At 44.7% G+C, this 19998-nt stretch overlaps 1 protein-coding gene across 1 annotated transcript in view; it reads left to right on the top strand.

The window, feature by feature from the left end:
* The first annotated feature begins 3807 nt into the window (after positions 1 to 3807).
* Positions 3808 to 19998, top strand: part of CDH2 (cadherin 2) — a 116462-nt gene continuing 100271 nt past the window's right edge. The window contains exons 1-2 of the mRNA XM_064706018.1: positions 3808 to 4403; positions 16365 to 16476. Of these exons, the coding sequence (XP_064562088.1) occupies positions 4329 to 4403; positions 16365 to 16476 (187 nt within the window). The 5' untranslated portion in view covers positions 3808 to 4328. The remainder of the gene's footprint in view (positions 4404 to 16364; positions 16477 to 19998) is intronic.

Genomic DNA, 19998 nt, shown 5'->3' with positions numbered 1-19998 from the left:
TATTAAAAAACCTGAACACTCAGACCAAATAATTCATAGCCATACTTATTTTACTGAAGTTAGAGAAAGACAGCAGCACTAACAATAGCATTTAAATTATTCTAATTTTTAAAATATTTAAGCTATTTTAGTTTCTGTGCCACTCAGTTTTTCTTACCCACTTGATGCTATCTATATAAAACTTCATTCTTCATGGCCATACATGATTATTTACTTCCTAAAGCAATAAATCATTTTCATGTGGTGCCAACAACTAACAGTCTTACTATTCAGAAAAATCTCCCTCCCCTTAGGAATTTCACATGTGTGAAGTTGCTACAGAGAATATACAAATATGCTTTTTCTCCCATTGCCTGTCACAGACTACTCAAAATAAATCTGGAGTCTTAGGATGACAACAGAATCCAAGTTTAAAACCACTGTTTTAAAAACTTGAATTTTTGTTAGTACTTCTTTCTTTTCTGTTAGGAGAATTTATCTGGATTAGCTGATGGTGTATGCAGCCTTTGTGTCACAGTAAAAAACATTCACTGCACTTTCCACCATTGTGATAAAACTCATTAATAAGTATTGGACGTCCTCAGACCCATTAATTGTGTGATTTATTTTGGGGTGGTTTTTTTTAGACAAATAAAAGTATTTCTTCATATGCCATAAAGAATACAAGAAAAGTGGACAAAAACTAACATGCCTTTAATACTTTTGCTCAATGCATTTACACTTCCATCTTGGAAGTACTTAGACACAGGAACAGGAGTTTGCATGTGTGCAGTGTAACTCACTAAAATCACATGCATAAATGTCAGATAAGGGCTTAAACTGTCAGTAAAGTACTTAATTTGCATAATTTGAATTGAGGAGAGAAGTAGTAGTGGCAATACCTGGCAGATTAAATATAATAACTGATCCACAAGGGAAAGGGTCTCCTTTTCCAAAATATTTGAAGCCATGAGCAATCTAGTAGGCTCCAAATTGAAAGCATTCATTTTTTTACAGAATTTTTATAAACCTTAGGAATGAAAATTAATTTGGACAAGTTGAAAGAGAAATTCAACTCCATGACTAACATGGGAATTACCCTAATCCTCTCTTCAACTCAATCATGGAATTTTAACAAGTTTTTCTGGAAGCCCTTGAGATCTCCTAGCTTGGACATTAACTCGTGTCCACTATTTTCATACTAGTTAAAACATATAAATACAATCTGAGGCTGAATTAGGAGATCAACTCTTTGAGTTCTAAATCACTTGTTTGAATCTTAGCCAGAAATTGCCAGCTGGCTGGCTTTTGCATGATATACATGAAAAAAGTTGACAATCTCAGCAGCAGTACGAACTCTGAATTTCCAGCTATGGCTACTTAATGCTAGATTATTTCTGTGTGAAAAAAAAGGTATTCTCTTGGGTTTATGCCACAGATTAAGGATTCCCTGAGGAGTCATTCATGTTTGGAGGCAACACACAAGTTTCTCCTCTGCTCTGCTCTCCCAAACACATGCCTCTCACCATAAAGGGATGTGGTGCAGAGATTGTACCTCAAAAGGTACTACCCACCCCTTTTCTCTTACCTCTTTATCACAATACCCAGAAGTAGGGAACTGTGAGGTTTTAAGTAAATGAGGGAAGCCCACTGCTTTATTCAAACTTGTTCAAGGCTAGAAGATTCAGTAAAATGATGTTGGTGAGAGCAATTTTTCTGCCAGTCTTATTAATCCTGCCAAGTAAATTTAAAGGCAGCAGTAGAACCATAAGCAGCATTAGCCAGAGCTCAGATCTGGTAACTTTCCAGATATGCTGCAGAGCCTTTAGTTTTTCAGGCCTTTAGGGATGGATGGGTTGAAGGATGTGAGGGGGCAGGCTCATTTAGGTGACAGGTAATTATTCTCATCGGACAGCTGGTTTATGGAGTAGTTTATAATGTGTGCTTTGCATTCTGTAAAACACTTGTAAAAGTGAATAAATGCTCAAATACAGCCATTAGAAAATGCTAATATTTTGCCTACTTATCAGAAAATACAAACAGGAATCCGTTACCCAGGGAAAGTTACTGTCTCATAAGCAAATCCAAGCATTTCTCCTTAGAATTGCTAAAAGACCGAACACATGCTCCGTCAGGTGCAAAACCGGGAAACTCGTCCTTGTTACAGGATATAAACATCAGCTGTGCCCTTCTTGCTTACTTTCCCTCAGGCTTTGGCTAAATTTTAATCCAGAAACTCATGACCAGCCGTAGTTCCCTCCTCTCATCGTTCTTCACAACTCCTGGGATCACTGCAATTGCACGGGCTACAACTTTAAAGAGGCCGCGGGGAGGGAGGGAGGGAGGGAGGCGGCGGCGGGGGGGGGTGGCTGCTTTGCTAGCTGAGGCCGCCTCTGCTCGGCCGAGTCTCGCTTGGTGTCTCAGCCTTGCAGGTGGCGTCTGGCTCGGCCGGTGCCCGGGCTCGGCTCTGCCCCGCGGAGGCGGCGGGCGGCGCGGCTCCGGCTCCGGCTGCGGGCACGGGCGGGCGGCAGCGCATCTCCGCCGCGGCTCCGGGGCCTGCTCTCCCTCCGCCTCTGCCCTGCCTTGGGTGCGCAGCTGCATCGTAGCTCGCCAGTGACCGCTACTTTCAATTCCCGGGCTAATGAAATCAGCATCGTAAAAGCACGTACTTACCCCGCCTTTCCCCGACAAAAACACAAAGGCAAATCCGCTGTTTCCTTTCAAAACATTGAGCATGACGGTTTGCGTTATTTTCTAAAGGAGGGGGGGGGGTGTTGGGAAGAGTGTTTTTCTTGCAAGTTCGGGTGTAAAGATGCTTTAAAATTAATAATGCACCATTTTGAATGAACGCTTCATGAGATTGCCTAGGGGCCATACGAATACCTACGAATCCTCCCCTTACTATGTCCCAGGATCAAAGCTCTGATGCATCGACACAAAATAACTTTGCCGACTGTGGGCGAGCGAAAATCCATGCCAGCTCGGCAAATGACCCAGCACTTGGTACTTGCTTCTGTAACTGTTCGCTCAGCAGCACTCCCCAGCTCCGTTCCGCATGCTGATATTTCTGGACCGGCGGACTGCGGACCCAACCAAGCTCTGGAAAACATTAGCTAATAAAATTCAGCAGGTAGTTTAGAAAAAGAAATATGGAATGAGGGGGACGGAAGGTGGCTAAAGGAAAAAAAAAGAAAAAAAAGAAAAACAAAGGAATAAAAAAGAAGAAAGCTAAGCAGTAACAGCTGAGCGGAACTTGCCGAGCTGCCAAGCACCGGGCAGGGCCGTCCCACGGCCCCCGGGCTGGGCACCAGCGGCGCCCCCGCAGCTTCTCGCTGCACCGACTGTGCCCTACCGGGCACGGCGGGGACGGGTTTTTCCTTCCCCAGAAAGTTCTCGCCCCCCAAAACCATTGCAGTACACCAAGTGTGTGGGTTGGAATTTATTTCTTTCCACCGCTCTGTAGCTGTTGGCGTTGCGGGGTCATCGGGCGCTGCCGCCTGCCCCGCTGCCCCCAGCGCCCGCTCTCCGGGGACCGAGGAGGGGCAGCACCATTCGCAGGCACAGCAGCGAATTTCCCCGGCGCTCACTGTGCCGTGCCGTTCCCATTGGCCGTGCGGCCGGCAGGGAGCGACGGGAGGCGGAGAGGGAGCTGCCAGCAGCAGACAGGCAGGCAGGCACCGGGCGAGCGCGTAGACAGGCGCACGGCAGGCAGAGGCTGCTGGGGTATTGTTATCATTGTGCTTCGGCGGAGAGCTTTGCCTGCAGGGGGAGGGGTGGAGGGAGGAGAAGAAAGAGGGAGAGAGAAAGTGCGGGGCGAGCATGCAGCAGGGCTGGGGCCGGCGAAGCGGCGGAGCTGGCGTGCCTGGGCTGAGGCGCTGAGAGGAGCCGCCTGCCCGAGCTCGCTGGGGGGCACCGGCGGGAGGAGCGAGGCGGGCACGATCCAGGCGTGGGGAAGGCTGCCAGCCGAAGGGAGCCGCCGCCGCACCGGCCTCGCAGCAGCAGCAGCGACTACTTCTTTCTTATCTCCCAGCCTTTGTTTGCCCATCCTCCTCCTCCTCTTCCCTGCCCACCCTCTGCACCGCGGAGGGGGCTCGGCCGAGAGACAAGCAGGCTGACCCAGAGCTGAGTTTCACCCATCCTCCGCCCCCCGCGCTCTCTCTCTCCGCTGCATCTCTGCCCATGAGCTAGAGCGGCAGCCGGCTCCGGCAGGCGGGGGCAGACGCCGACCGCAGCTCCCGGCAGCTGCCGCTGCCCGACCCTCCCCGCCGCTCCCTACGTCCCGCTCCGCGGGCTCCAGCCGCGCTCCGGAACTGCTGGGGGCCGCCCTGCCGCCGCCCCTCCTCGCCTCCATGTGCCGGGTAGCGGGAGCGCCGCCGCGGATCCTGCCGCCGCTGGCGCTGATGCTGCTGGCGGCCCTGCAGCAGGTAAGCACCGGCGGGGAGCGGGCCGGGCTGCGGCTCTTTGTTCCCCCGCGGGCGGCTATGCCCGGGGAAGGCGGGAGAGCCGGGGGGAGAAAGGGGGGGTGGGGTAGAGCAGGCAGGCTATGCTTCGTGGTGAGGGTCTCGGGGAGGGTGTAGGGGAAAGCGGCCCCGCTGCTAGGGTGCCCCGGGGTGGCTCGTGGCCGCTGGTGCAGAGCCACCTGCTCGGGGCAGCTCCGCCACCGGGCTCCGCGCCGCGGGGAGGGGGGGAGAGAGAGAGAGAGGGGAGCCCCTGCCCGGGGCCGGCTGAGAGGGAGAGGCTGGTCCCGAGACGCGGAAGGTGATGGGGGCACTGATCTCCCCTCATTCTCGGGAGAGCAGGTGCCGCGGGACGGGACGGGACGGGGGGGGGGGGAGCCGGCTGGTACCCGTGCGCCTCGCAGCACCACGGGAGCGCGGCCCCGCCGCGGGCGCGGGGAACAAACTACCGGAGTAGGGTACGGAGCGAATATTCCCCCCTCCGTCCCGCGTGATGAAGGGCGGGCTGTGGTGCCAGAGAGATGCGGGGCAGAGAACAACCCCCGCATCTTGGCTACTCCCAGCTCCCTCGCCCGCTAATCCTTTCTCCGGGAAGAATTTAATCAGCCTCCGCCTGGGCGCTGGGCTTCCCCACCCCCTGCCGCTAACGGGAATTTCCACTGGGACGGGCTCGGGCCCCGAAGTGTTTAATTTATTATTATGAAAGTCCTGCTGCTGCCTCCCCCCGGCGGCCTTGCCGGGCGCTCCGGGCGGCTCACTGACGGGATCCCGGGCAGGTGGTCGCGGGGCAGCGCCGGCATCGCTAGCCGCGGTGCGCTCCTTGTGCGCTGCAGAAAGTGGGGGTCTGGGGCGAGATGGGAGTCACCGGGATGGTGTGGGGAGGACGGGGAGACGAAAAAATGGATCCCGTTGGTGCAGCAAGGGCAGTGCCCGCGGGGTTATGGTTGGGGTCCCCTCCGGGCGGCGAGGAGTGTGCGGAGCGGCAGCGGAGCTGGGGCACCCGGTGGGTTCCCCCTTCGTTTTGTGCTCGCTGAGCTCGTATCCGGCGCGGCGCCGGGGGTGGAGAGGGCTGTAAGTCCCAGGGACAGATGGCGCAGATCATCGCCTCTTAATGGTATTTACGATTGGGGCATTTCTGTCGGGCCGCGGAGCGGGTTGAGGCGAGGCCGGGGTGCCGGGGCGGGCAGGGCGCCCTCAGCGGCTGGCGCAGGGCAGGGGGGGCGGCAGGCGCAGCCACTGTCCATGGTGCGGCCCCGCTGCCTCCGCCGCACCCGGGCGGGAGGAGCCCGCCCGGCCTCCCGGCTCCTCTCCGCTTCTCCGTCTCTCTGACGCTCCTGTCCCTTCACGGGGTCCCCGGGCACTTGAGTCCTTCACGCAGGTTCTGAGAGGCTCTCAGGGGCTGACGACTTGCGCCCGGCGAGCGAGGTGCTGAAACGCCGCTCCACGGCAGCCGGGCATTTTCCCTTGAGCCCTAGGAGGACGCGCAGGGTGGCTGGCGCGACACCGGAGCGTCCGGCTGAGCATGAGCGGCTGCGTGTGATAGCAGACACCCTGCTCAGAAACTTGTGTGTGCCACTCACCGGCTGTTGTTGTGTTGGGTTGGTTTTTTCGTGTGTTTTTTTAAGTCCTTATGTGCTGTTTACTGTATGTGCTTTCAGTTCTGTTTAGTCTTCCTATCTCAATAAATCTTTAAAGCACAAAATCTGCAGTAAGCTTTTATTGCATCTTCTTTTTTTTTTTTTTTTCTCCTTACCCAAGGCAGGTTTGAAATTGAAGCACAGGCTATGAATTAAGGACAGGAACTAGCCGTGTTGCTTTTACATATCACTCAGTGTCACTGGCACGTTATGGTTGGGGAATCCAATTTCCCCCTTGTTTGGGTATCCATTAAATCAGGTTAGGGTTGATTTTTAATAGCGTGTAACAAAATTGGAACTTGAGTATGAAATCAGATTTACAGACCTCTATCTGTACCACACTTTTATTTTAAGAGCTCTTTTTTTCCACTCCCTTTTCCCATCATGCATACTGCAAGAACCTGCACCAGCTAGGTGCATTGCTAACTTTTTCCCCTGTTGTCACACCTCCTACTTTTGGTTTGTAGGAGGTTATTTGTATCAGGTTCTTCTGAAATGTTGAACCTTTTCACTCAGTTTTTCCTCTCTGCAACACGGCATCTGTCTGCCTTTATTTTCTAGAGTATTAATCAGTTTGTTAGTGGTATAGAAAAGCTGTCATTATGGAATTACTTGAAAAATTGTAACTGGAAACAGATTTTAAGGGCAGATCTGTGGATGTTGTTCGTGTACCGGAAATACAGCTTGAGAGTTTTGGCAGTGTGTAACATGCGCAAGAAAGAGGGGAATGAAAACTGCACTCTGTTTTGCTGGTTAGTATATCAGTATGAGTTTGGGAGTATTACATGAAAAAAATCCTGACAGAAGATAGGATGAAAGGAGTGAATCTTGTTTTTCTGACTAAATCAACAATTCCAATCCAATGAAGGAATGGGAAAGCCAGTAGGAGTTTACTATTAGAAATAAACTGGAACACAAATTAGAAATAAAGTGCTCAAAAAGGAAATACATTTCTTTAAATATAAGCTGATTGAATCACTACGTGGATGTTGTCTGTTTCTAAATCAAAAGCAAGTAAACAATAAAGCAGTTTTTGGAGGCTTTTCAGCTTAGGTGACTGGTTTGAATTCGAATTATGATGACAGGGGACATAAGTTATTACCCTCTGCAGGCAATTCTGGTCTTATTCCAGGTCTTAGCGAATGTATCCAGGTGATAAAGCTACTACCCTAAATGACACACTTGTTAAGCTGCCTCAGCTGAGAATCCAGCAATGGCATTTCTTGCCAGCTCTACCCCTGTAGTAATTACCCCCAGCAGCAGTGGTCTCTGGCAGAATTGGGGTGAGGAATATTAATGTAGTTTTGTGTAGAAACAAGCAAGATCCCCTATTGGGGGTAAATCTTCTGTGTCTCGCAATACACCTGTGTCTTAGACTTACTTTTTTTTATCTGTATAAGCATGAGTTTTACAGTGTCTCTGATAAATTACGCCATTAACAGACACCAACACCATTCAAACTACACTGAATGTAGTGAATTGAAGGCATTTTGTGACACATTCATAAGCCCCTGACCAGAGCAGTTATGTGGGGTATCTCAAGCTTTTTCAGTGAAGATCTTTGTGGTCTGGTTTTGTTTTGTCTTCAAAGATTCCATTGGAAAAGTTAAATGTGGCAGGGTATTGCAGCAGAGAGCTCTCCAATCCTTGTCTGTCTTGTCTGAGTGATAGTAATAACACTGACACATCCTCAAAATTCAGATAATTGCAGAGCTGAATTTCCTTAGATATTAAACTGAATATATTATTTAAATATATTTTGTTAAAATACTTTTTAAAAAAAACCTCTTTTTTACATCTATTATAGGACAGATGAGGTTGTGTAATTCAGTGAGTTTTTTGAATTTAAGTCATTGGTTGACAGAACAGTAGATAATCAGAATTTTTTAATAAACAAAATTATCTGGACAGATATTCTAGCAAGCTCAGAAATAAATACTCTACTTATGTACCAGAGGGCATATATTCTTATCCTGTCGATCTATGTATTTTTAATAAATGTGTGTTTTCTAAAGAGCCTTTGTCATGGTTTGACACTGGCACAATGCCAGTGCCCCCATGAGAATACCCTCTCCCTGGTGTCTGCTGTGAGATGTGACCAGGAATAAGCAAAGCAGGCTCTTACTTAGGAATAAAGAAAACTTTATTAACTAAACTACAGGGGAAAGGAAAAAAAAACCACACACACAAGGAAAATTAAAACTTCACAAAAACATTTTCCTCCTCCCCCCACCAAATTCCAATACAATACATCTCCCAAATCACCAACTCTGCGGTCCAGCACCACCCTTTAGAATACTCAATCCTCAGTTCATCAAGAGGAGGAGGAGTCCTTCTTTGTGCCATGGGCTTCTTGTCACACGTGGCACCGCCCGGAGGTCATTTGCCAACGTGACATCTTCCTTCCATGCCCAGTGCTCTCACCACTGCACATGGACCAGAGCTCCTTCCAGGGTTCCTCTTAAGGATGCCTTGTCTCCTTCCAAAAAGGCACAGTCTCAACTTTGGGACATCTGTTCCCACCATGGGGGGGGGGCATTTTGCACCCCCTGGGGCCGAGGGGTACCCACACTGAACCCGCCTGGTTCTGAGGCATTGCCCCCCCTGGAAGCAGTCTTTGTATCACAAGGAAACAGTCCATGGCTGTACAAAGAAAAAAAAGAGTCTAGCAAAAAATGCCACTCCATCTTCTCCATTCTTCCAACATCTCTCCCTCTCTGCCCAGACCTTCATCACTCTTCTAGGAAGGGTTAATGTTCTGTGAAGTTTTCATTGTCCACAAAGGGGTCAAAAGCCTCCCACAAGTGACTGGACACATCTCTGCCTCCTCCCCCCCTTTCCTTCTTCTCAGCCGTGCTGCCTGCTGCCACACATGTTCATCAAGTTTCAAGGTAACTCCCAGGCTTGGCTCTGTCTCCCAGAAGGTGGGGGGAATACCTGTCAGTAGTTCTTCCATGTTTCCACCCTTGGGCCCCTCAGGGTCAGGCCCACCTCTCCCAGGCCGCGTGGCTTTCCTCTCCCCCTGCCCAGCCAGCAGCTCGGCCAGGGGAGGAATCGAAGGAGAACCTTCCAGGGGGGAGCCCTTCTTTTAACCCTGTGTGTTCTCAGAGGCAGATCCAAATCTCAGTGGCCAAACCAGGTCAGGTGCCAACATTAAAATCTGAGTACCCATTGGTTTGACAACAACCTCCCAGAAAACCTGTTTCCTGTTAAACCGCCACAGCCTTCTACTGCTCTCTCTCTTCCAGGGTAGTACTGCTGCCTAGGCATGCAGCTCAGTGTGCTGGAAAGATGAATGTATAGTTTTGATACCAGCTTTTAAAATATTTACCAAAATTATCATATTTTTGAGCTACATCTAGTCAAGAGTGTGTCATTCAAAAACTTCCTGTTATTTTCCTTTCTGTTTCTAGAAGTTGAAGGACCTCCCAGAAACATCATTGGACAAACCCTGTCATGTTCCATCTTACTTGGTTTCATTGATGCTTTTATATCAATAATGTATTTTATTACTTCTTTTAATAACTGAGCACTAGCACATGACAGTTTAGTTGTGACAGAACTTCATGTTTATATTTAAAAATAGCTTGAGGAAGCTGTGAGTAAAGTTATTTTTACTCAATACAGACAGTATTGTGTAAGGGACTTGTCATGTGGTGAGGAAGCGGAATTTCTGAATGGCTTTTCCTGCTTAACAAAATCATTTACCAGTTAAACTCTGTTTTTCATTGGTTTTGTAAGTGTTTTTTTAGGTTAAAAAAGTTCAGAAAGCTTGCAATAGTTTCAGTAGTTAGCAGCATTCCCATTAGAATGAGAGCGTAACTTACTTCAAACAACGTACACACACAAAGCACAAGTCTGTTCCCAAAGGCTGTGCAATCTCTAATGTTCCCTGGATTTTTTTATTTTAAATTCTTGTTATAAAGGGTAGGAGAGGACCCATAGTGGCCTTATGGAGTTGCCAGTGTGCTTCCATTAACCCAGTAGCACCAGTTGTGTGTAAGGTTCAGTGAGACAGATTACAGAATAAGCTGATGATCCGATAAGGATCATCGAGTCCAGCTCCTGGCCATGCACAGCGCCATCCCCAAGAGTCTCACCATGTGCCTGAGAGCATTGTCCAAGCTATGGATGAAGAATAATGAAGGCAAAAAGAATACTTGACATTCTTTGCAGGAGTAGTGGTAAAGGACTTCTCACCTGCCACAGACTGAGACTCTCTCGTTGGCCAACGGTGGCATACAGTGAGGTGAATCCTGAGAGGAAAGAAACATGAACATTATTGCAGGATGAGTTCAAGGAAGATCTGTATTTTCCTCAAGTGCATTTGTAGTTTGTGAGTGAGCTGAGAGGGACCTTTTTCACCTGGGTGGTGAACCATGTGCTGTTCACCTTGAGAGGTATATAATCCAAGTGTGCATGATTCATCATTTGATTTGATCCTGCACTTCTTGCTGAAAGATCATGGAGGCTCTGTCTGAATAAAGAAGGGAAATTAGGCTTTCTATTTTTAAATGACTTATGAAAACAGATACAGTATCAGCAGCTTCCAAGATGGAAGGTGATTCGCTGCCAAATCTTTTCAGCATTTTACTTAAAGTATTTGGTTTTAGTCAGTATTCGTATATTTAATTAAATACCATGTTTCCAAAATGTGTGTTTATCCTCTCCTCTAGGCACTCCTTGACATATTTAAAAAATATATTTTTTACCAAGACTCCTCTAGGGACTCTCCCATTCCTTATAATTAGCATATAATTATCACCCAGCAGCTGAAGACATAGTTAAAATTTTGTGATCCCCCCAAAGAGGCATTTCAAGGCCTCCCCCAAAGGTCAGAAAAATGCAGCATCCTCTTGTATAGAATAGCAGCAGTTTTATGGGATGAAATGTTCAGTGTGAGCAATACAATGGCTATTACCAAATCAGGGAGATGTCATTTCTTGTAGAGAAAGTAGAATGTGTGGTCAAATACCAGATAAAATTTTTTAAAGTTATTATTAAAACAATTATTAAAACTTAGACATACATAAATTTTAAGATATCCTTCTCTGAGCTGTGGCTTGCCTGAGGAACCCTGTGTTTTGGAAGATGCAGCCACTCCCATGTTCTCCTAGTTGAGGGAGGGGGAAAATCCAAACTTGGATCATGGGTTTGAGCTATGCGGGGTGTACTAAATAATTGTCTTAATTTTTAGTAGAGCAAATGAATATTGTCTCATTTGGGGTTAACAGGATAGGCTGTGAACATGGTTTGTAAAACTGAGGGATGAACAGGTGCAGAGCAGGGCTTGGTGGTGCTGGTGGATGAGAGGCTGGACATGACCAGGGAGGGAGACTTTTTACAGGATAAGTATGATAAGTAGGAATGGCACAAACTGAAAAACAGTAGGTTGAGATCAGTTACTCTTCCCTGGGAGGGTGGTAAGGCAGTGGAGCCAGTTGCCCAGAGAAGCTGTAGATGCCCCATCCCTGGAAGTGTTCAAGGCCAGGTTGGGTGGGGCTTTGAGCAAGTCCTGCTGGTTTAGTGGAAGGTGTCCCTGCCCATTGGCAGGAAAGGTGGAAATGGATGACTTATGCAGCCCCTTCCAACTCGAGGTGTTGTATGATTCTATGACCCTTTGGTGGTTGAAGCCAAGTTACTTTAAGCCAGATAGTAGCATTCAAGTTGTGTATTCTCTTAATTTGAGAAGGTGCTTGAGAGCTCTAAGTGTTGGTTTAAGAAATTGGATTTTCTGATCTAAAATTTTGTGGTTCACAGAGTAGAGCACTGATTAAAAGTGAAGATGGTGTAACGAAAGCCCTTTCTGCTGTAACTGAATGACCTCTGGGAGGATGTGGCCTGGCACCCACTTTGGAAGCTTTTGGCTTCCAGAACAATTTGAATGAAAGGCACTTTTCTTTCTCTCTAGTTGTACTCTATGGTTGAAAACAAATTGTACTTGACTACTTTTGCTGAAGTACTGAGTACTGTGAGAGTATAAACTGTTGGCAGCTTTGTTTGCAGCGAAGTTGGGGATTTGAGAGAGCTGCTGAGCATTTTGAATTCTAGTATCTAAAGCTTTTCAGAGATGTTTCTATCATCCAGGGTATTTTTCTTTTGCCTTATGACGGTAAATAGAAACTAGTTACTAAATAATACCACCTCGTACAGTGTATTCCATTGTGTCAGATAATGTCTATACACAAAACTAAAAATGGACAGAACAATCTCTAATTTTTAGAGTTCTCTAAAACCTAAGTTGCAGGTGAGTATTGGGTATCATCCTGGCTTTTAAATTAATGAAGAAACACCCAGTCTTAAAACAGTCACAAATGTTTCTGGGATCAGTCCTTAAGTTGAATATTACTGTGGTAGTTGTAAATTAATATTGGTTATTAAGGAGGAAGAGCTCAAATACCCCATTCTTGCTTCATCATACATATAATTATGTCAGACATTGTTTTGAACTTCACACAATAATGTCCTGTGAATTGGCTAGACTTGGCAATTGGTAACTGTACTGTGTTCAGTTATACTGTGTAGTATGATATTTTCTTTGATACATACCCCGCTTGGTTTCTCATTTTACTACCTAGGCTTCTTTTCCTATGGGACTAAGTTACAATATAAAAGAAAGCAATCTTCCAAAAACAACTTGTTTTGCATTTTGTTAAAATTGTTGTTAAGAAATCTTGTGAAGTAGTATGTGTAGATGCAAAGTAGAAGAGACTTGCATATTTCAGATTGATAGCTACTACTGAACTGCAGTATGGCATATGCAGAGGAGGTGGTGAGATCACGTTTTGAAGTACATGTTTCTTTAAATGGATATTTCCAGATATTTTGAATTTTAAACGTGTCTACTTTTTAAAAACAATGGAAATTGGTTATGAGTCCAGATCTGTCAGTACTAGTGAAGAAATTCTGCCTGGCTCAATGCTTATTTCAGTTAGAAACTTTTCAAAACTTTGAGGCCTGTTTTGTTGGAAGACTTTTACTGGTGTTATTACGAAAAAGATGTAAATGCAAATCCCTTAGAATTATATTGAAATTTTAAACAGGTTGCTAATGGTATTTTTAGTTTCAGGTTTTTTTGGTGGGTTGTTTTATTTTTATTTTTTTTAATCTAGCTAGAATACAGCTTTGGAATTAAACCACAGCTTTCATATCTAGGGATGAAACTAAAGTAACAGAGGAGCAGGACGTCAAAACTGCAGGCTTAACTGCCTAACTATATCAAAATGGTGAATTCTTTTAATTGATTGAATAACAGTTTTGACAGAAGACTTCTAATTTACATCATGTTGCTTCATAATTGCCGTTTTCCTGTTGCATTTATATTTGAGATCTACAGTACTGAGTTTATATGCATGATTTGATACCATGTGTGACTATCTCTCTAGCATCTGGAGATGGTAAAGCTTATCACTCATTTAGCAGTTAAAAATGGCTAAACAAGTCATAAAGGATGAGGAAAGCAGAACATGTTTTAGAAGTAATTTTATTTTGCTATCACAAAGTCTGGTAGTGCTTGAGAGGAGACTTTTCCAAGTGCTGAGCTTGTTTAAAACTCTGTGACTCCACTGAGCAGGTTTGATGTGGGTACAAGCTCAGGTAATTGCTTTCTGTCTTAAAAAGATCAGGTTTTTAGAGGAGTGTCTTTCTGCAGATGAATATACAAGTAATATTATCTTAAATTTGAAAGTGTCTTGGGAATTGTACTAATCACACAAAATCCTGTAAATTATAATAGTGTGTCCCATAATCTTCACTAGCTTTCGCCTTTTGCCCCAGATAAGGGGATAAAAATATTTCAGCATCCTTCTTTTCTTAGAGTTAAAATGGTTTAAGTCTTGCAGTACTCTCAGGCTGAACTTAATGTGACCCAGTGTGTCTGAAGTTGCAACTTCTACTTAATTCAGAATGCTTAACACAGGGCGATTAAGAATTGCTGAAAATTCGAATTCTTCCTTCCCTTGTGTTTTTGTTCTGAAACAATCTTTACAAAGGGCTGTTTTTGGAGGGCAGAGTACAGTCTTTTGTTTCTGGATAAAATTGATGGCTGCAAATGAAAGAATAAAGAAGGCTCTCTATTCATGTTCCCCAGCCTTTGTTTCAGTGGGCATTGTTTCAGTTTATAAGAGCTGTTTAGTGCATATAGATTACTGGAAAGGCTGAAAGATTCCCAAACACATCAGTGCAGTCATGTTAAAAATCCTGCTATCTCCTCAGCTGCCCAGCCAGTAGGTCTTGGTTTCAAAGATACCATGGAAGACTTTATTTCCTTTTCCACCACATTACTTTGAAGTTACCTTTTCTGCAGTAGTTTAAATGAGTCTTACTATTTTCTTTCATTCAATGGAAACCTTATCAAACCTGTGATTTGAGTTCTAAAGCTGAGGAAACTGACTGATTAAAATTTTAGTTATTTTTGATTTGCCATCTTTTTATCTTAAAAACTCAATATATAAATATATGACTGTTGGCACATAGCTACAGTTCTTGGTTCCAGTTTTGTAGGGAACATAGTTCCATGGTAGCTAAATTCTTGCTTTATTTGCTTTCTCTTTAGGGTCTCCATATAAACATAATAAACTACTTAAGCAGTTGTACACAGGTGAGATACCCATGTAGATCTTAAATCACAACAGTTTAAGTTAATCTGAAACTTGATAATTACAAGTTCTGTTACTGAGGGCATACCAGGATAGTGCATTAACTTGCAAGTTAGTAAATAGTAAATTTTTTTTTGCTTTTGTAATGTCAGTGTTGAGCTACACAGTTGGTGTAAATGCAATGTAATGAGTTACAGATGCCTCCTTGTATTAGTGATAAAACTGTTCCAACAGGGCTTGACATGCTGAGTTTGGCCATGTTTGTCAGTGGAGAGATTACACTTCCACCTAGTCCCTTTTCCCTGAGGAAGCCCTTGTTGTTTGAGTTGCTTCTGTCCCACCTCTGCTTTAATGCTCTCTTTCCCTGAGGTTAGTAGGGTGAATGGGTGGAACACCATTGTCTCCTCTTTCTCCCTCTTTTATTTTTTCCTTTAGGGCTTTCTTAGCAAGATGCAGGGATGCTTAAGTGGCCTTGAGTCAGTCTGCTTGATGGAAGCCCATCTGGAAAGCAAACAGGAAAATCTAATTTAAGTCTTGATCAGATTTAAGTATGATATAATCACACAGTTGCTTGTTCTGTCCAAGGCCATATATACTACATCTGGGCATGCATGTGGATAGGCCTTTGTTTGGCATTTAGAGGTGTTTGAGGTTGTGTGGGAGCTGTCACTATTTCTTGGCTATGTCTCAGCCCAGGCTGCAGTGGGAGTTGACCTCTCTGCTGTGTACAGTGTGAAAAGGGGTTTGCCAATGTACAGTCATGTAGGCACATGTAAAGTGGGCCATTGTCTTTTGCAGTACTAAAATGAGACAAAACCAATCCACTGAAAAGAAATCTTAATCCTTTGCCACAGAAAATGTTTGGTTTTGGTTTTGGTTTTTTTTCCGAATAGGCAACAAGCTTTCCTGGAAAATAGCTTTGCTACCAGAACTATTTAACATGGAACATGGAAAACTACAGTACAAACAAGTTTCCAAATGCTGTATTATATTTCTTAATGGAAAGGCATTTATGAAGCTCTTTTAAGAATGTGATTTGAGGGTAAACTTTTTTAATAAGTGAGAGAACAAACAGTTTCAGTGGCTCAGCTCTTCCATTGTGCAAATTTAATGAGCTGCGCTCCTTTTAACTTAATGTCCCTTTGAAATAGGAGTTGCATTGGAAACATTTGGCTTTATATGGTATCTGTTTGAACACTAACACAAATGTAAGTTCTGTTAAGTTATTGCAAATGTAACATTTTGTCCGAGTTTACTTGTTCTGGTGCAGTCTCACGTAGAAATATTCTATATAAACCATTTTACACCAGTGGTTGAAGTGATCCCTTCCAAGCAATCTGGCCGTGAAAAAGTTGAGATGTGTTTTGTGCAACATTTATTTCCAGAGGAAGGAATGTTTTTGTTCCCTTTATGATTCCCCTTCAGTCTAGATGTCTGGTTTAGTGGAAATGTTCAGTTGTCAGAAGAGTCAAGATGGTGTATTATTTAGATCTTACCAGACAAATGGGATTTGTTCCTTCCATTCCAGTTATCAGAAAGATTAACCCTTTGCCCTCGCAGTCCTAATTGCAGTCGTTCAGAAACAAAGATTCTGCTTGTACAAGACAGCAGCAAAGTGCAATGTGTGCCGACTGGAATGTTTCTCTAGTGAGTGTGGGTTGCAAGTATTACATACATTTTGTCTTGTGTTTCAGGCACCGATAAAAGCAACCTGTGAAGATTTGTCATGCAAGACTGGATTTCCTGAAGATGTTCACAGTGCAGTAGTCTCAAGGAGTGTACATGGAGGACAGCCTCTTCTCAATGGTACTGTTAGAAAACATATTTTGAACTTTTTTGTTTCTTCTAGTTGTAGCCATAAGTCACTCTGGAGCATTTTCATCCTTAAACTCTTTCAGGAGAGAACATCAGCTGCTCTGTGATTATTTCTTGGTCACTATCATAGGACTTGGAAAATCAGTTGGCATTAGGGGAAGCACATGCACCTGTGACTGTAATTTGAGAACACTGAGTGTTGCAATACTTCCCATTATTATCCTCTAATTCTTGGCACAGCATTCCCAGTGATGTTTCTTACTACCACTGACAGTGTGTGTGCCATTAGTCTGTACTTACAGCCCATGTATGTATGAGGAGGTAAAGAAAACTTCCTTTTTGCTTCACCTCTCGTAGAAGAACTGCACTTTCACCCAGTGCTGGTGCTCATGTTAGTGCAGAGATAGTTCCCTTACTGCTTTTCCGAGGCAGTCTGAGAGAGACGGCAATAGGAGGCGAGCAGTGGGCTGGGCAGCAGCACGAGAGAGCAGTTGGTTGTCTGTGAGCCCCTGGTCAGCGACCGCAGCGCTGCAGGCTCCGTGAGTGTGCCAGGAGAGGCAGGGCCGTGCCAGGGCTGTCTCAGGGACAGTGCACACTGCTCTCTCACCCTGGCACCTACCTGCATCCAAATGGCACCGTGCCCAGGCTGGGGATGGCCTGCTCCGTGAGCACGAGCCCTTTCCTCCGCCAGGGATGCCCTGCAGTCAGTACACCTGCCCAGGTTTGTCCAGGCTGGGAATTCAGTTCACTGTTCTTTTTGTGTCTCTATTTTGCAGGGATAGAGTGGGACAAAGAGGCAGATGCTCTGAATGCTTCCTAGATTTCCCAGCCAGTTAAGTTTCAGTATACAAGCTTGCAGAAGTACAGCGTTTTTAAAAAATTTGCATTAATTTGTCTGTTTTCTGAACCGCTAACATAATTTTTAAAATCTAATTTGGAAATTGTGGAACTAAGAACTCAATTTTAGACAGTTTCAAATACAGCTTAAATAAGGACTAATTTAATTTAATTTGTTGTTTCTTTAACATATAATTTTGGCTACACAGTTCAAGATATTTAAATGAAAAAAATTCTAATGAATCTGCAAAACAAATGAAATAAAAGCTGTAGTGTTGATTTTACATGCTTGTATGTAGCAGTCTCTCGTTAATTATATTTTACAGACCTGTTTTGTGCTTTCTTAGAAGTATAATGGAAACTTGAATGCAGGATGAATTGATTAGCTTTAGTGTATTTAAACTTGAGTTATTAAAGCTTTCTCTATTCAGTTTCAAGAAAGTATATTCTACCAGCACAGACTTTTCTTTTATTAAAAGATGGCTTAGAAATTTATGTATTGAAGTAAATGTTCTGCCAATTGAGAAAATAATAAAGAGGAAAGAGAATATTCCTCACTTTTCCACCAAATGGGAGTTAATAGATGGCTCTCCTGTATACTCCTGTAATAGACATCAGCATGAGAATTCCTTGGTATGTGATGAGCACAGGCAGAGTGCAGAAATGCGCATGCAGAGCACAGCAGCCAAATGCTTTCCAAAGGTGCCGCCTTGAAATACCAAATCTTTGTTACAGGTTGACTGTCATACCATCAGTTCCTCTTGAAATGGAGATCACACAAGTTTTGAGATCTGCCCTGTCCTGTGGAAGTTCTCTTTCTCTCTATGGAATCAAGGCTGTTTATGCAGTTTTTCCCTCTTCCCACCAGTTAGGAGCCACAGTAGACTGGGCACTAATTGTCTGTTGTCGTTGCTCATGCAAACCTGATGATAATGTCTGATCAGCTTTAACTGAGTCTGAACTAGTAACATAGGATGACAAACTGACTTCCTGTCTCATTATTCATCCCAGTCCCACAATCCCTTCCCTTGCTTCTCAGAAGTGAGTGAAGCATGACTGTTGGTTTGTCCTTGAATGGTATTAAAATGCAAAACGTTTTAGGGAAGTAAGAATTGGAAACACTGTATGAGGCAAATGGTATGTATCACATCATATCAGCTGGTTGAAAAATGACCTGGGGGAGTCTTTTTCCTACTACCGTTTCCTCAACTGAATTACTGCAGTGGTTAATTCTTTTGAAAATTTTGACATGCTTAAAAGCATATAATTTGCTGGTTACACATAAACATACAGTCCATCATTGCATAGCTTTGACTTAAATTTAATTACACTGTCATTTTGAAATACTATTGTTGTCAAAAGCCTATTTTCTGGTTATTAAACTAGATTCAGATGATGCTGGAAGTTAAGTATAGTTTCATGACATTTGCTTCGTAGGGGTAATCATGTGCCTGATTCTGATCTCGGCCGCCTTGCCTATCTAAATGCATGGAATTATTTAAGTTGGAAAAGACCTCTAAAACCATAAAGCCAATCCATTAATTCAGCACTGCCAAGTTTACCACTAAACCACGTCCCTAAGCACTACATCTGCATGTCCTTTAAATACCTCCTGAGATGGTGACTCCAGCAATTTCCTGGGCAGCCTGTTCCAATGCTTGCTGAACTTTTTGCTGAAGAAATTCTTTCTAATATCCAATCTAAACCTTCCCTATGGATGGTGATGCCAGTTTCCTTTGTCCTATTACTTGTTTCTGGAAGAGGTGACCAACCCCCACCTCATTACAACCTGCTTTCAAGTAGTTGTAGAGAGCAATAAGGTCATACAACTGGCCTTGGCTCACTGATCCTCTATATTACCTTCCTGCCCTCCAGCAGATCAGCATTCCTGCCCAGCTGAGGTGCACTTAATCCCCTCATCCCCATCTTCACTACAGATATTGAACAGTACTGGCCCCAGCAGTGAGCCCTGGGGAGCACCACTGGAGGCCAGCTGCCAGCTAGATATAACTCCATTCACCACCATTCCCTGGACCTGGCTGTCTGGACAATTTTTGGGTTCTTATCCAGTGAGCACTGCACCTATCCAAGCTTTGAGCAGGCAGTTTCTCCAGGAGAATACTGTGGTAATCAGTGTCAGAGGGTTTTCTGAAGTGTCAGTGGACAACATGCATCGTTCCACTCATCCACTAAGTGGGTCACTCTGTCATAACAGGAGATCAGGCCAGTCAAGCAGCTTGTCACCTGGCTTTCATGAACTCAGGCTGGCTGGGCCTGATCTCCTGGTTGTCCTATGTGTGCTGCACGGTAGCACTCAAGGTGATGTGCTCCATGTCCTTCCCCCAGCCCCTAAGTCAGGCTGGCAGTCTTGTAGCTCTGCAGATCCTCCTTCCAGCTTCTTGTAGTGCATCCAATTTACTCACCTCTGGTCGACTGTGACTTCTCTGGTCATCCAGGACTGCTGATAAATGATGGAAAGTGGCTTGCTGAGCACTTCTGCCAGGTCCTTCAGTACCTTCGTGTGGATCCCATCTGTCTCCATAGACTTGTGTGTGTCTAGGTGATGCAGCAAGTCACTGAGAATTTCTCCTTGTGCTATGGAGGCTTTACTCTGGTCCCTGTTGCAGTCTTCTAGCTCAGGGGTGGGGTACCCAGATAACAATTGTTGACTGGACC

Source organism: Zonotrichia leucophrys, chromosome 2, assembly GCF_028769735.1.
Source record: "Zonotrichia leucophrys gambelii isolate GWCS_2022_RI chromosome 2, RI_Zleu_2.0, whole genome shotgun sequence".
NCBI lineage: Eukaryota > Metazoa > Chordata > Aves > Passeriformes > Passerellidae > Zonotrichia > Zonotrichia leucophrys.
The sequence above is the reverse complement of the archived record's forward strand: the minus strand, read 5'-3'. Positions and strand labels throughout refer to the sequence as shown.